Source organism: Lepidochelys kempii, chromosome 18 (genome assembly GCF_965140285.1).
Source record: "Lepidochelys kempii isolate rLepKem1 chromosome 18, rLepKem1.hap1, whole genome shotgun sequence".
NCBI classification, from domain to species: domain Eukaryota; kingdom Metazoa; phylum Chordata; order Testudines; family Cheloniidae; genus Lepidochelys; species Lepidochelys kempii.
The window spans coordinates 23,201,472-23,219,335 of NC_136397.1; the positions used below are offsets into that span (position 1 = coordinate 23,201,472).

The 17,864-nt window shown below is 44.8% G+C and overlaps 1 protein-coding gene across 2 annotated transcripts in view; it reads right to left on the reverse strand.

Moving 5' to 3' along the window:
• Positions 1 to 17,864, reverse strand: part of ACOT7 (acyl-CoA thioesterase 7) — a 108,263-nt gene that overhangs the window by 41,615 nt on the left and 48,784 nt on the right. The window contains exons 5-7 of one of the 2 annotated variants that reach the window (XM_073316626.1): positions 17,072 to 17,186; positions 12,430 to 12,444; positions 11,234 to 11,320 (exon numbers count right to left, since the gene is read on the reverse strand). In XM_073316626.1, the coding sequence (XP_073172727.1) occupies positions 11,234 to 11,320; positions 12,430 to 12,444; positions 17,072 to 17,186 (217 nt within the window). The remainder of the gene's footprint in view (positions 1 to 11,233; positions 11,321 to 12,429; positions 12,445 to 17,071; positions 17,187 to 17,864) is intronic. The other variant, XM_073316627.1, reaches the window with a different exon arrangement.

Here is a 17,864-nt window from a genome sequence, read left to right on the forward strand (position 1 = left end):
CGGAGCAGAAGTATTTGTGCCATTCCTCTTCTAGTCAATGAGAAATTCATAGGAGAACTCTCAGTATCTCTGATTAAGCACTAGACCAAGATTCTGAGAGAAACCCAGAATTTACTGTACGCTCTGTACCATAAGTGCTGCTATGTGAACTGTAAATGTGTGTGCAGCTGTAGATGTTTTAATCTGTTTTCCTATTTTGTTACGCACATTTGTAGAATGCTTTGGGATCCTGCAGGACGGAAGGTGATGTGTACAGCTACACAAAGCCACACATTGATCTATGAGCAGTCCCAGGATAGACAAAGATTTTCCCCCAAGGCCAATATTCTTTTGCCCCAAAAATCTCTCTGCACTTTGGATTATGGAACCAGAAACCCAATATTATATTCCGCCCTCCTTCATACAAACAAAATCCAGAAAGGTACTAAACTACTTGCATCTCTGAATTTGACCCAAAGTGGAAGAGCTCTCCTTTTACATCCAAATTCAATTACATTCTCTATACCCACTGCTCTCATTACAACTGTCAAACCTGGTTAGAGCAGAAAATGCCATATCAAGAAACGGAGACAAAGAAAATATTCTTATAAAATAAACAATCCCTCGCTATTTTTCATGTCTTCATTCTGGATCTTTGGCTTATGCTGCACCCTCTGTTAGTGCCAGAGGGTTGAGGGGTGTAGGCTGGATGTTACCTACGCTTTTGTCCACTGCAGTTGGTATTGATCTGACCTTTTTACAGTGTATTTGGGAACTCTCATCTACTTTCCCTTTCTGTACACACCTCTTTCCAGGTTCACACTGTAAATCCTTGCCATTTTCTTATTTCTCAGACAATGGATGCTGCCAACCAGGGGAACATTACTTCAGCAAATTACAGTAATTGCATGTTCTGTATTTATAATCTGAGATTTGCAACTTAAAAGATAACATAATTGTAGGATTTACATTACTCAAATGTTCACTTTGTTCTTTCCCACATTAAAAAAAGCAGCCGTGCTTGGCCTAAATGTGAATCCAAACATCTGGTACTGCAGATATTTTTGAATGTAACATTTAACTGTCTGTGGATCTTAAATTGACAGCATGTTGACTATCTTTGAAAACATTGTTAAAAATAGATCCTTAAAACAACTTTTCAAAGGCATCTGATGTATGACGAGGTCATGTTTTTCTCCAAACAGGAGCTACTGGAGCGTTCTGAACTCATGAGCAATGCCTAACCTTAATTGGCCAACACAGTGAAGAAAATCTTCCCCTTTTACCTTTTACTTATCAAAAGTTGGGTAACTGATGAATTGGGAAGAGTGTGCCTGTATTATCTGTATTCTAGCAGTGCTTAGTCATTCCAGTCCTGGCCCTACAGTCCATGCTGCCAGGTGTTGTACAGACAGCACACAGTCTTGGTGTCAGATAGGAAGACAACACAGATGAATGGAGTGGGGGAAAAAGAGGTAACAGTGAACAGAGCTTAGTGGGGAGGAAGAGGGAGAAGTCTCAGCTCAGCACTTGCCAAAACAAATGCCAGATGGGAGTGATTTGGAGGCATTATGCCAGGGGTAGGTTTCAAGGAGAGAGAACGATCTAACAGTAAGCATTAAGAGTAGGACTGGGAGAGGAGAGTATTTCATTTATTTTATTCCATTTTTGATTGAAGGGTTTAGTTTTTTTTAATTAATAGCCTGATCCAAAGCCCACTGAAGTCAAGAGGAACACTCCTGTTCATGTTAAAGGGGTTTGGATCAGGCCATAGAGTAGGGAACAGCATGCAAAAAACCAAAATACCTGCCCCTGATTCTAACACTACACACCAAAAGGATTTCAGATTACTTTAAGGCACCCAAAGTGCCTTCTAGGCTTTTAATGGGTGAGTTAAATAAGCCCCTCTGAATTGGGGCTAAAAGTTTATAAAAAATGTAATTATATTTTATATATAGATATTTTTAAAGTTATCAAAATATCTGTATCAAAAGACTTCTTGTGAATTATATATAATTCACAAGAAGTCTTTTCTAGCATATTCTCACTGCTTGCATCTAGGGGGAATACTGCAGCACGTTTGTACCTGTATTTTACAATTAGGAGCCTCGCTGCACTTCTCTATAAAAGGCTAAGTGGTGCCTGTTCGTGCCATTAGCAAGCTGAAGATTTCTACTGCTACAGAGAGGCCACCCCACCAAACAACGGTTGGCAAGAGTGGGACTTGGGATTTCACTCAAATGCTGAATATCTAGATTAATTTATTCCAGGTTATCTCTCTCCCCTCCCCCCCCCCAAACACACCCCTCCTCACAACAGGAGCTGCCATCACAAGATGGATTGCTAGATTGACTTAGTTGCATTTTGGTAAGTGCCTCCTTAAACTCAAACTGCCAGTCTGTAACTGGTTACACTGATACCCCCATTCTACACTTGTTACAGCAATGGTACAGTTGGGAGATTATTTTACCTTTCTTCAATAGCAGACCACCACAGTGGTTAGAGCTGGACTAAACCCAAGCTCTGACTTACTCTATAAATACCATCTGATTCTGCTTGAAGTGTATTATACTACTTGTCACTATGCAGTGTCACTGCCATTTGCTGTGCATGATATTCACTGTCCATCCTCTTAACTTACTTTTAAGGGAGATTTGGGGGTGGGGAGACTTTGCTGAGTTTTCCTTAAACCCAGAATAATCAGGAGAAGCATATTGATTTAGGCACCAAAGAGCTGTCAAGTGCTGACAAAGCTTTGGGCAGGAAAGCATTCTGTTGGGGAGAATAGAGACACGGTAATGCAGTTTTTACTTCCAGGAGATACGGAAGTATCCTTGTCTTCAGGCTTCCCACGCATCCATAAAATGCACCAGAACTCAGTACCTCTGGAATGAAATATCAAGCCAGACACACTAAGGCCTCATTCAAGCAGCAAGGACATTCACTATGTGAGTTTAATTAAAATGGCTAACAAGGAGTCAAAGCCCAACAAATACTTATACATGAAAGCTTCCAGGGAAACAGGTGGCCCAGAGACAATACATATGCATGAAGTGTTAGCTGGTTAAACAGAGGATATTGTGTCTCAAGAACTGATCACACACACCACACTGTTCAAGAAGAGTCTCCTGCACCAGATGAGACAGAAATGCCAAACTCTGCATATGCAGCCACTGAAGAAACCTATTAAGGAAATATGATTGAAATAAGCAATTGGGTGGATTGCTGAGACTCACTGCCACTGGTCAAGTGGTCCACGGCAAGTGTGTAATAGAGTCTGTCTACTGTGCTAGACAGGTGTCCATGTGCCACAAAAGCCACCCTCACAACTGTCACCAGAGGTGGCTCTTGAATTCAGGCTCTCCCAGCGTAGCTTGCAAGGATGAAGAGGGGTGTCATAATGATGAATGGCTTAGCACTACAGCTGTTTGCTTGCATCCCATCCTGTACACTGGAGTTCCAGTTATGAATTCGCTCCACTTCTCATGCCAAGTGATTTAAGTTCTCTCCCACAGAAACACCAGTGTTACGGGTATAGTTACTGATAGCAGCAGCAATGCACATGTCCTAGTTGTGGGAGAAGCAGATCCCCTATCCCACATTCTGGTTCTCATCTAACTAATCTCCTTGATCAGTCAGAACAGGCTTCATTTCCATAGCACAAGGATTGCTCTGGAGAGGGAGATAACAGTTTAGTACAGACTAGCTCTGAAAGAGACATATGTGCACGTCTCTGCTTTTCCACGTTAGCCATTATTGCTAGCCTGTCAGAGACAAATGAAATCACATTAACCCTGATTTAGAAGAGGGCTTTAAATGCAGCATCCCATTACTCTTTAGCTAAAGCCAATTAATCACACCCCCAAAGGGCCCATCAAGTCCCTTGTTCAAATCACAACAGCTACTTACTATTACCAGCTACACACAGAAATCTCAGCCAGCGCCTGTATGCAAGCAGCTCTGTGTAAAATGGAGACACTGACACTTGCAGGCCAACAATGGCTGCATAGAGACAAGTGTTCCAAAGCTGAGCTTTGTGACGTAAAGCATTTACACAGTTTATGGGACGTCACTGACACCCAATACTTACTGTTCAGCCTCTTCAACCCCATCAAGGTTGGGGAAGGTCAGCATTATAAGACTGGACCCTTATTACATAGAAGTCTACATTGACTTCTTCTGTGTAGTGCAAAGCACCCAGCATACTGACCAACAAGAAATGGGTCAGCAGACCCCGCTTCTTCGTACCTGACAGGCCTTACTCTTTCCCTGATCACCATCAGCCCGCTCTCTTTTGACACTGTTAAGGAAGCTGTACCTGCTGGAGCCAGCACTTCCTCCCTTTGATTTCTAACAAAGTGGACTCTGATGGGGTCTGGCCAGAATCTCAGCCACTCCCTATAGACATGGAATTTCCTTCTTCTAGGTGCTGGTGGAGTAAAAAGGAGATGTGTCCTGTCTGAAGGGGGCCAAAGGGCTTTATGCAGCAGTTTCTCCTCATGAGCAGGCTCCAAACACCAACAACAGGCAGGAATCTGCCTCTTCTCTCACAGTCCGAGGGACTAGCAATGAGAGAGACTTAACTCAGCTAGTCCATCTGCATGTAACTCCTCCCCTTTGCCCAAAGGAAGGCTATTTCCTACAGTGCATTGGCTCGAGTTAGACCATCAAAGCAGCTAAAAAGTCAAAGTGGCCCCAATCCCTGGTAATGATGTAAACCTTCCACTAGGCTGCCAAGAGATTGGGACTGCCTAAGCAGCAGGCTAGAACCCGTGTTTGCTGAGAAAGCATTTGGAAAGCAAGGTTCAATTTGTCATCGCTGTTACGGTTGAAATGTTCTTCAGGGATCTGGCCCCTGAATAACCCCCCGAAGGCAGGGGCTTAATGCACAGCAGAGTATTAGTCACTGTAACGAGGATGGCAGAATTCGGCTTCAAGTTTTGCTCTTTTCAGGGTTCCCTTTCCCCCTTGCTGACTACACACAACCCAGTCATATTAAAATTATCCACAGGCAACAGATCATGTGAGGCCTCAACGGGAAATCAATATCTGTAATAAGCCTGGGAGACAAAAGCAACCAAAAGCAACTAGACTAACTCTGCCCAAGTTTAACTCTACTCCAAAGTCACCGTGCAGGGCTATCAACTCAAAGAAGCCTGGCAGCCTTCAAGCTATGCCTGCCCTATTAGAATTAATGTGATAAAAAGCTGCCCCTCTAGGAGCATCCCCTTTACTTTCCCCACTTCCCCCCCACCCTCCAAGGGTTCAGTGTGCAGCAAGCTCCCTGTGTAGGAAGCCATTCCACTGTGCTCAGCATGTCCGCCAGGGAGGTAAGGTCATTTAACCAGTATGCATTCTTCCCTTCAAACCTCCGAACTGAACCAACTGTTGGCATGGAGTTCTCCGTCACCATTGGCTGAAGAATAACCCGAGACCCGGTGCTGCACAGCCATAAGGCTGTCCCCAAACCAGTCCACCACGCACAGCTGAAGTAGCTGTTCTAGACTGTTTTGGGGGGTGGACAGAGGTAGGATGTTGCCAAGCTGTGTTACATCCTGAAGCAAGCAGCCACACAATAAACAGGGCTTTTAAAGGGGACCCTGACCTGCCTTCCCTTAAATGCCAACATAGTCACTTTATAGGAAGTGCTTGTGTTCCCCAGACTGTTTTAATTACATAATCCCAGGCGGCAGAGGAATGCTTGGTAATGACGAGTTACTATAGTAATCACTCATTTTATTAGCATCACAAATGGTACTGACTCACCTGCCAGAAGATACAATATTTCTTCCTTTTTGATTAAGGAAATCTCTCAATAATGGAACCACCACCATCACTGCTCTAATTGTTTCAACTTTTACATACACAACTGCAGTTGCACTGACGAAATCACAGTTTGATGTTAGTGACTCCATGAGAGCACTAACCACTGTGACGAACACAGCATTAACTCGGTCAACTGCAGACCTTACAGTGGCTAACTCACTCTGTCATACACAGTCCAGCAATATTGCAATCCCAGTTTTCAAAAGAGTCATGATGCAGGCTCCCCCAAATTGATATTAGCTTAAAAAGAATTTTAAGTTTTCATTTGCCTTCTGTTTACACCTTTCAGCGTCCCTCAGATCACATCGTGAAGCTGGTCTCTACCACCAAGAGTGCTCGAAATGGACATTTTTAAAAGGAAAGCGGAGCTCCATCAGCAACATCGTTCTGCATGGAATGGTTATTTACTCCATTCGCCGATCGCTCCTCCTTGACATCAGGGCGGAAAGAAAAAACACAAACCCTGCAAGGGTTGGCAACACCACGTAAGGCGCCCAGAAAAATCAACGTTCCTGCACGCAGTTCCAGAGCAACAGCTCATTTCTCCACTAGCTACAACTGATCGTGCAGTGAAGAGTTACTCCTACAGAAGTGATTACACTAACGTCCTGTTACAAGCTCCCAGCTGCTCACTGAATGCTTTATGTGTGTTCTCAAACAAGACTTCGCATTCACAGCCCAACAGGGCAATAGAGGGCCCCTCGTTTGTCCCTATATATAGCTTGTTGCTACTTATTTTGACTTCAGAAAGTACAGAAAAGAGCTATCCGTTCCCTGCTCTGGTCCCCTGTGCAGGCTTTCCTGAGGATTCCCATTACTCAATCCACTAATTCCTCAGCCCTTAAGTACATGGCAAAGGGGCATGGAAAAGGAGCCAATTGCTATGGTGAGCAGAATCAGAAGCAGGCATACGAAGGAACCCTTCTATTGAAGAAGCCAGCAAAAAAGGAGGGAAAGAGCACTGCCTGCTTTAAGTTAGTCTGGGTTCCAACTCACTCCCTTTCATCTGAATTTAGTTACTCCTTTGAGCCCTCAGAGCCCTCCAGCAGCTGGGCAGCATAGCTCAGTATTTCAGAAAATGGATGAGGACACCAGGACTGGTCAGACAGCGCAGAGCAAACCCTTGATTTCAAAACCTCCATGCTCACCAAGGCAGAGACTGGAGCAGAAATTCAACCTCCTATGGAAGTATCCAATTAACATTACATGGGACCCAAATTCTTGTTGAACAAGTGAATTGAGATCCAAAAACTCAATGGCATGTCTGGTTACCTAGCCATAATGCGATAACTTCTGAATCCGGTACATGATCAACTCCTGAGTACCAGGGAATGTTCTAGGCATCAATGGAAAGGAGCCTGTTCAGTTTGGTGACAGATTTTCATAGCTCCCATTTGATGCGGCAGTCATAGGAGCACTGGGAGAAAAGAATATGGCCAGTCACCACTCACTCCCTCAAGTTTGTTTGCATACTTCACTCCCATTTGTTGAAATGAGTCAGCAAATGAAACTGCAGGTCAGGACTGTGGGCTTCGGCAGCCGTGGGGGGCCGGGGTACAGGACTGGAATAGCGAGGCCTGCTTCAGATTAGGATCTACGTTGGCTGAGTAGAATAAGGCTGGAAATTTGCATGACGTCTCCCTTCATACTATGACTGACTTAAGCAAGATCATTTACCTTTCCCAGCACTAACATTAACACGGTTGCATATGAAAGAGAAATGAGAACCAAGTGTGGTGTTGGCTTTCACTCCTTTCGAAGTGTATGGAGATGTCTCACAGACAAAGGTAGAGTTAGGAAGGGGAAGCGCTTGTATGACAACTTCTTACAAACAGAGAAAAGCCATTTCAAAAACTCCTCATTTTAATGAGCTTGGGGAAAATGCCTTCACTTCCCATCTATTAATTGAGTAAGAGCAGCAGCTGAAGACGTTTGAAAATGTAAAAACAAATTAGAATGAATAAGTAAAGTTTCAAATGAATTTTAAGGCAAAAACTTGTAAGCACAGATTAAAGCTAGAGGTTGAATTTAAACAAAGGTTCACACAGTACACTGAACATCACATTTTCACAGCAGACATCACTCCACAGCTTTAGTGGGATTTTTCCAGGACCCTGTGACTTACACGGGGTTTTAAATAGAACATGATGCTGTGTTTGCTGCAGCATCTGTTGCTTTATGCCACTTAACCCTCACAGCTGCTAATTATACCTTGATTTCTGGGGATGATATCCCAGTTATATTTTTGTTTAGAAGAGGAGCAGGAAACTGGATACATTTGCCTGTACAACCCTTTTGAAATTGCAGGTGCTCAAAACTGAAGGCTTTCATTTCACACGTTCTGGAATCAGACTGTGTGCATCTTCCACAATGTGCTATCAGCAACACCATTCTGCTTGGAATGGTTATTTACTCCTGTAACACTTCCATTCTCTGATTACTCTCGTGACAAGATCCAGAATGAGCAATGAATTGGGCCTGATTACATCTGCATACTGGAGAAAGTAGAGCCATCAAGTTGGTTTTGCTTACTAGCAGGTTGGACTTAAATTTGTAAACTCAAAAGTAAGGGTGTTGCTTTCTCCCACAATTCATCCAAACAGTTTTATTCTCTCTTCCTTTACGTTAAGACAGATTTGATTTGCTCTTATGTGATCAGTATTTAAGGGCACACCTCTCAATTTAAAAACTAAACTCTGCTCTCATTTATTTCCCTGTCAGCTATCAAATTCTCTTCTACATGGGAGAAACCAAAAGTTTAATTATTCACTATTCACATCAATTGAATGTGGAGGTATGTCTGGCTGCATGTTTCTGCCATATTCTAGAGCTAGATGTTAGTCACCTCACCTTTGAGTTCCATCTATACAGATGGCGTACACATTTTAGATTACAGCATTGGCCGTACTATGTCTGGTTAAGACGTGACTGTGCAGAGCTTTTGTTAGCCAAAGGCACCAGACTGTTTCCCCCCCTCAGTGTATACTTCCTTTGCCAGAACCCTTATAAATTAACATGCTATAGTTTATATGTAGAGATTTCCAATGGACAGGCATTGCTGATGACACTGCGAGCGGATCTACCCATTATAAAAAGTTTTTAAACTCTGTTTAAGAGCTGTACAACAGATACTGCCGAGGGATTTGGAAGATGACACATGGCAGGGAGATTGCCCTGTGAGAATTGATGTGAAAGTAATTTTGACTTGGCTAAGTTATGACACACAGAACCCTATTACATAGCCAGCCCTGGTGACCCATTAAAATGGGGGCATGACCCACTTTGGGGTCCTGTCCCACAGTTTGAGAACCGCTGCTCTAACCTCAATATACATAGCTAAAGCTACTCTCTGGATGCCTGATTAACTAAAGAGCATATTAAAATGTAGTAGGAAGGTCAACAATAAGTGAGGCTAAGGGCTTCTCCATTTCTTCAATGTGGCTATGCCCCAAATCTTTAGGGCTGGTTCCAGTGGCTGCAACAGGAGGAAGACACCTGGTTCCCCACACTGGAGTGAGGTAATGAAGACATTTGCATAACATGACACATTAGCAAACAAAGAAGCTAACTGAATATCCCCATGCACTTTAAGACTTTACAAGGAGCAACGCTGCACTCCTTCCATGTAAATAAAGGGGCATGACCATTTAATGGCTCTGCAAAGAAAGCATTTATTGAATTACTGCTTCGCTAGAGTGTCTGATTTATTTAGTTTCAGATTCCTTTGTAGGTAAATGAGAAAATTGCACCACTCCATTATCTTGAGACCATTACTCTGTTTATCCAGTCTCAATACTCCCGCACGGCATGCGCTGTTCTCTACTGTAGTAGATGACTGTGCTTGGTGTTATTAGGCACAGCTTATGAATCAATTGTATGTATCACACTAAACAAGGAAATGGTGCATTGTGAAGCTGCTGCTAAACAAATCCCAATTACCAGTTGAAAAGGGAGCATATGTCAGTAGAGGCTTTTTGCATAAATTGACAAAGATGTTGCAATTATAGAAAGTTGAAGTAATTTAGCATCTAAATATTCCTTTCTAGTCTGAATGTGAGTTAACAGGCACTTGAATGTTATTGATCCTTCCAGAATACCAACAGGAGTGGCTCATGCAGATATCAAACTCCGAACTAGTGAATAAGTTTCACACATTGGTACATTAAAGTTGCACTCATTTTTGCATGCAAATGACGTTATAAAACTACTGTTTGAAGTGAGCCGAAACCCAGAAACCAAGACGCACAAGGGTAAGGAGAAAGTGTCATGCAACAGCATCCAAAGCAACAGGGTCACCATTTAGGTGATTTTATTGCAGTTAAAGTCACTAAAACTGAAGTACTAGGAAAATCAGAGCTGGAAAACCAGTTCCTTCAATACAAGGGAAGTACTTTACAGTACAGGCGTTAACAAATCCAGTTCCTATAGAAGTAGATACCACACACATATATTTAGTGATGTAGCAAATCTGTGCATATGCGTTTAGAATTGATGCAGCACCGTGGGTACGCAATATACTCTCCTTGGGCAGCACTTGCAGAGCTGGTATCACACATGGTTACAAGTCTCACTACCAAAGTAGATGGGAATTTAGACACCTCTCTCTGAAAAGTGCTCCTAGTATCTCAAACAATTCTCAGCACAACCTAATCTAGTCTGGCCTCACTGACTCACTTTGTATCTTCACACAGTGCCTAACATAAGTGCCTGGGCCACAACAGGGGCTCCTAGGTGCTACCACCCTACAAATAAAAAAAATATTATATTTTCCCACTTCTGTTCTTCTGTAAGAGCCCCCAAGGGCCTGTTTACACAGTCCACGGCAACGAGCCTCCCAGCCTGGGTCGACTGACTCAGGTTGGCAGGGCTCGCACTAGCGGTCTAAAAATAGCTGTGCAGACCGCACTTCGAAGCGGTAGCTGGGGCCGCAGCTCAGGCTCAGAAGCCTAGGGACAGGGCTAGCTTCAGAGCTCAAGCTGCAGCCCACAGCTTCAAAGCCCCATTTACAACAGTTTCTTAGAGCGCTAATGCAAGCCTGCCAACCCAAGGTTGCTGACCCAGGCTGGGAGCTCACTGCCACGGGCTGTGTAAACGGAACCCAAGTCAGAGTGTGATTACATTCAAGGCCCTTAATACCCAGCATAAATTTATTTCGGAGTGGTAGCCGTGCTGGTCTGCATCAGCAGAAAGAACGAGGAGTACTTGTGGCACCTTAGAGATGAACAGAGATGCATCTGATGAAGTGGGCTTTAGCCCACGAAAGCTTATGCCGAAATAAATTTGTTAGTCTCTAAGGTGCCACAACTACTCCTCGCTCTCTCTTTAAATTTATTGTATTTTAGTTCTTGCTAAACAATGGCTGGGTGGTTGAGTTCTAAAGTTACACATCACACTTCGATGCAACAGTGGTAAAACCAGAGCCACTCACCTCCATGTACAAATCCATGTAGAGTGCAGTCTGAGGGGCCCACCAGATGGATCAGGCTGGACTGGCTATAGCCCACAGTGTACGGTTCTACGGAAAGAAAAAACAGAGGTCAGACCTACTATATATAAAGGATTCAGACTCTAATCATCAGAATTCCCACTGACCTACAAGAATGCCATTAAGAGCTTGAACCAGACTTTTAGCTCACCTTGTATGGGACAAAAATCTTTGTGCTACCTTATTAAAAACTGCGATGTACATTTAAAGTCAGCAAGTCTTTGAAAAGAGGAAATGGCACGTGACACACACAGGTTCACTGTGGTCAAATGAAACCTCTTTCTTTAAGCTACAAATTTGGCTTTATTTTTAGTCTAGATCTTCAGAATAAGCTAACATTTGAAAATCAGTAGTTTTAAAGTTACTCCTATTTCCGTTTGGCAATTGCATCCTGAGCGGAGCCACCTTAACCAAAGCAGCCTTGAATCGAGCCCATTCTTGCCTGCCTGCGGCCTCACAGGATACTCCTGCTCTCAGCCCAACCTCTACTGCCCTTGCTGTTCCACCAAACTGCTTCTTGAAAGGTCTTCCAGTTCAAAAGGGACCAAAGACCTGCAAAATGGCTTCCGCAGCCAAGCCCAATGTAGAAGGGATTAACTTCAACATTTCTAAACCTCAGTTTGGTGGGAGAGAACAAGAGATTGTGTGTGTGTGGGGGGGGGGGGGTGCCGCTGATTTCAGTGTGTGTGCGCGCGTTGGTTTCAGTGCCACAGATCATAGAAAGGATTCTGAAAATGTGCTGGGAAACCAATACGGTAAAGGACTCCGCTTGCAGCCCAGCATTAACACTTTCTGGTTTTGTACCCTCTTGTCACTGCAGCTGCAACTGGTATCTGAACTGATCACTGGTGCGCCATACACAGCCGCACTGAAGTGTCTAAGTGAAAGCTTTTGCCCATATACGCTGGTTAAAAAAATGGCTTTTCAAAGCCTATGTTCAGTGAGAAGTTTGTATGAACTTTGGCTTATACTGAGAAAAAAGTAAATCTGGTAGACAATTGCCTGCCATTATGGCCTTCAAAGGGAAGCTCAATAATTCGAGTAACAGAAGAACAAATAGCATTTAAAAATCTCCCCTTAATGTGCATTTGCCAGCTACAGCCACACGACACAGCGTCAATTAACTGAAATAGCCTTACCTTTAGTCTGTCTATCTGTGAGGCAAGGAGAGCAAAGAAAAAGGGTATATAAGCAGCTTTCATTATCTAGGTACCCTCTTTTAGCAAACAGATATGGACGTCAGCCCCCCCCCCCCCCACGTGAGCTAGAACTGCAGGTCTGCAGAGTCAGCATGCCCTGTGACGTTGCAGAATTCTATCTTCATGGGCTCGAACAGCAAAGGAATTCAGTGTTGGTAACAGACACTTTATTGGGAGCCCCAAACAATGAAGTCTATCCACAGAACAGTTACTGCACAGCAGACAGGCAGGCTTCTCCATGCCAGCCCAATGTGGAGGAAATGCCCATGAGTAGGAAGACAAGTCAGCCGTCCGCCTTCATGCCCATTCAGTTCTACATCTGTTTCAACTCAGGATTGTCAGTGTCTATTGTGACGGTGACGTCTAATGTAGACACTTATCCAATTTCACACAGGCAGCCAAATGATAGTTAATGGCTTTCCATCGCTGCCAATGTGGGCCAGATTTGAACCGGGGGCTAAAAAGCCTATTTCACTGTGAATCCCCTAATCTACCCAGCTCTTCACCTTAGACACTTTTTGGAACAGGTGTTGATACCAGTGTTTGAGCATGTCGCTGCCCAACTTGCATTTCCCGCTGCTGCCATTTGGGACAGGAGCTGCGGGGAGGGGGAGTACAAAGCCTGGGCAGGCCAGCTCCCCCATCACCTCCAAGCACCGGCAGATATCATTAGGAGTATTCAGGCTTTCATGCAGCCAGCTGCGGTGCCAACGTTCACACTTATTAAAAAGTCACGTTTTCCTGATCTTTATTGAGGAAAGCTTGTCACTGCTGTAAAAATTAAGCCATTTCATCTTCACCTGGATATAGACATGTGGCGTAGCAAGCAAAACGGTTTATAAAACCTTTCGGGCTCCGGAACGAGACCAAAGGAACGCAGTTGCCCCTTGTGACTTGTTGCTAGGCAACTACTGTCCAAACGCCTGAAACCTTGTACTGTTCTCAAATTTTAAAGGTAGTTAAAAAATTAACAAGCTGAAGAGAAAGAGCCTCTATTCAAAATGGCAAAAATAGTCTGCATGCCATCTCTTTCATAACTCCACCTCAGAAAGGGACTTACAAGTTTACTTGGTCACATGCTCTAGCAGCTTCTCAAATTAGATTTCAAATCTCACAGCGTTATGTTCGAGTACAGACTCTCAGCCAGAGCCCTTGAACAAAGCCAGAATTGTCTTTTCCAATCCACAGATGCACACTCTTGGATTGCACATGCTAGGCTACGTGAGGGCTATAAATAGCCGAGTGCAGCAGCTCAGCTCCTCAGTGCTCTGAACTTCCAGCGTCAAACCCAACAGCTCCCTGAAGACAAGCAAGGCAGACGGAGGGGCGGTCTCTGAAGGGGCAAACTCAGGAGGCCTCAGGCTACAGGTAAGTAACCTAGTTTAGTCTATTCGTTTTCCCACCTGGAGACTAGTGGTCTGGGAGACTGGAAACCACTGCCCTTTTACAGTGATGGGCAGACACACTCCTACCCAAGTGCATGGAGAGTTCTGGGTTTCTGATTACAAAAGGCATGAGTCCATGGAAAGTTTCCTATTGGCAATAACGGAGGCAAGAATGCCAAGAGAATAATGGCTTCCTTAAAGTGAGCTCTCTCACCTGGGAAGCAGCACTTTGCAGGAGCGAGGAAACAAGCAGCTCTTATAAATCACTCACTAAGGACACAGCGGGGCAGAGCCTTTTAGAATGGCATGACAAGTCACCTGGGCAGCAAGAAATCAGACATGGAACCCAAAGCCAGCTGGCAAGTCAGAATTTCTAAGCCAAAGGGACAGCCAGTATGATCATGTCCCTCATGGAATGCCAGGAGAATTCCAGATGCTCTTTGATGATCTCCAGACACACCTTGACAACTCCAGCCAAGAGCATTTGATCTCATAGCTACACACTGGATCTCCAACACTGGTTAGCCAAGTCCAGGAGTTATGTTAAGTGGCATACGATGGGTTTCTTCAGCAAGTACACGCAGAAGGAAACCTGATTCTCCAGCAACAGATGAGAAGATGCGTAAGTGAAGGAGGCCATTCAACCATGCTATGGGAACGCCCAACACACAGATTCAGACAGAAATGAAAGTTTTTCTACTGAAACCAAACTCTAGGTATTGCAATTCTCACAATTTTATGACTAGCAATTGTGGGGCATTTACCACCTGTCTTATGAAAACATGACAGACCCAACTCACGAATTTTCCAACTCACCAATACTAAAGGCGGTCACCATCTCCCATTAACAGGACTGGGGTTGAAGCCAGCAGGATGGCTGGCTGCCACCGCCCACTGATTTCAGTGACATTGAAGCCCTGGCCACAGGCAAAATGGCTGCCACTGCACAGTTCAGGCAGCGAACAGGACAGTCCGAGGAGCAGCAGCCACAGTGAAAGATGAATGAGGCGCAGGGGACATGATGGGTAGTGGGGGAAGCTGAAGAGGGTGCAGAGAACAGTGATGGGATGGCAGCTCCCCCATCTTGGGGGTAGTGGTGGGGAAGGGGACTCCTCTCCAAACAGGCAGGAGAAGAGGCAGTGTTTCCAACTCTCAGGAACCGATTGCAAATCACGGGATTTTGGCACCTGCAGGAGACACTGTTACGGTGATGCAAGAAGCTCCTCAGATCCCACAATTTTCAGGGATGGGCATAGGAGCAGAACTCTGAATGACAGCCTTGTGGTGGAGCGGATAGATCTGCCCTGCCGGCATGCATGGCACTAGATCAGAGAGGGCCCTGGGGCAGCAGGAGGCAGGGGACTCAGAGCATTGGTGCCCCTGGGACACAGGCAGAGAAGACACTGGGCAGCAGGAGGTAGAGAAATGTTGTTGCGAGGTGAAGACAGGAATGTGAGAAGTCAGCTTCTCCTATCTTGGGGCCAGGAGGGGGTAAGGGAAGTCTTCATCTGAGCAGCCAGAGAGAGGTATGTATTTTTGTGCACATTAAAAGGTTGACTTTTCAACCTGAAATTCTCTCTCACACATCGGCAGAGGAATAGAGGAGAGTTAGAAGTCAAGATGATTTAAAAAAAAACACGTTTTTTAGTCTGATTTTTTGGGGCCAATCATGACTGATAGCCTGAGTCATGAGCTTTGATCTCTTGAGGTTGGCAATACCTTATCTTGACAATATCCAGGGAAAGATCAGCACATCCTGGTCTGAACAGCCTTTAAAAAGCAGGAGGAATGAGCAGGGAATCATCCTTAAAAGGTCAGGGTATGCAAGGAATAGAACTAGTAATCTCGAAGGTTAGGTACTGATGGGAATGCCTGGGGCCCGGGCTGTAAGAGGCCAGTCTGTCAGGCATAGCTACAAGTACATCTGAGTGGAATGGGCAGCCACAAGGCGTGTGATTAACACGTCAGGGTGGGAGCTGAACATGGTCTCTTACAACGCCAGTCTTGCAGAAACAGGAAGAGAATGAATTGCAGGGCTGCCCTTCTTGTAGCCTAGAACAGCAGCCTGTCTATTTGCAGGCATTCCCAGAGCACACATCACCTGCGGGGAATCACAAGGTAACAAGAAGGAATATGGAGTAGTGGTAAGTCCAGGGAAAGTGTTCTATGACTCCTGGGTTTATGGACTGGGAAGACAGGTCCCACCTGCAGTTTGAGCAGGATCTTACATGGAAAAAAAAATCTATGAATAACAAACATGCCGATATTAACCCTAAGAACCATTTTCCTCTATCAGTAAGTCATGGAAGAAGTTCCTCCTGAGCCCTTCTACCAGGGACAGGAGGATGAGGTGAGGGGAAATGGAAAGGTGGGTTGAGGCATACAAGTGAGAGAGAGAGAGGGGGGCGGGGGGGTGCTTGGCTAGCCTTTAAAACTGTACTTCGTTCCATGCCCTCCGAGCTGGATACCTCACAGTCTGAGGAGGGCAGACAGTGTTGCCTAGTGGATAGAGCAACAGAATTTGACTATCCCTGGCTCTACCACTGGCCAGCTGGGTGACCTTGGGCAAGTCACTTAACTTCTGTGCCTGAGTTTCTCCACCTGTAAGATGGCAGATCTGATCCTTACCTCCTTTGTAAAGAGCTGAGATCAATGGATGAAAAGTGCTCTTTAAAGACTTACTGGCAATACACCCGGGTAATGTGTCAATACACGTTCTAAGCAGTATGAGGGTAAGAAAACAAGGCTGAAAATTCAGAGGAAATGTGGGTCCCTATCAGTAAAGTGCAGATCTCCACCATAGCCCAAAGTCAGCATGTTATAAGAACTTACAGAACAGGTTTTTCAGTTTCTTCCCCAGAGTCCTAAGTTAACTGCCCCACAGAGATGGAGGCCTAAGTCCGACTCTGGGGCTCTCATCCTGGAGTCTGCAAACAAGTTTTGGGGGTTCCAGCCAGTCCCACCCTCTTCTTTTAGGCAAACGGGAGTGGGACCCAAAACCTTTTTTGGTTACAACATGGAGTCTCGGGACGGACAAGGTGGAGAATTCGTGTTTTGGTGCAGTGAAGACCTTGTTGTACCAAGTTAATACTCTGTCTTATCCTACTAGTTTGGAAGCCTGAGAAGGAGCGTGTGAAGAATTTTGCAAGCTAAATAAGGATTACTTAAGAAATCACCACTCTGGCTGACTGCATTACCTGGGTTGATTACAGGGAAGATGATGTCCCCATTTCTCTGTTTAGTTACCAGTCGTTCCAGTTTTTGCTCTTCGTAGCGTTTTTTTCCTTCCTCTTCCAGCTCTTTCCATGCATACTGAAGGGAAAGAACACACAGGTCACACAGTTACACCACAGAGGAAAGACCAAGGATGTGTGACTAGGGATCCACAGATGAACAGGTACTGACCTCAGTACTCAGCCAGATGCTGAGAGATTCCATGGCTGCCCTAGTTGTCACATAAAACCAGATCTGTCCAATTACTATTAGTGCAGGGCCAAAGACGCACAGCGCCATGCTGGCTTGTGAGGGGGGAAAATGGGTGTGTGCACAGCCACTCGCTTCCTCCTCTATGCCAGAATCTCTAGTGTTCATCAGTCACTCGCTGCCAGGCGTTCCTGCCCTTGGAGGTGTCACAGGTTGAAAGATTCAGCCACCTTCAACGCAGCCAGTCACTTTAGTTAGCCCCTAACCGAGGCCATGCACATCTTGTTCACAGAATTCATTCGCTCCTGGGTACACATATACCTTGCTGGTTTTCAGACTGATCGACTTCCTTGCTTCATTTAGGGGACAAAAACTTTGCTACTTTCTCTAAAGAGGACCAAGGCAAGTAAAAAGGAAGCGACACCTGGTGTGCCTGCAGACAGACCACAACAGTTCATTTCTATAAGTTATGTTTTCCTAGGGTCTACAAAGCAATGCAGCTGTTTCATTATGGTAACACACCGTCTTTGACTGAATCACTGACCTCTCCAAAGTACTGGAATAACC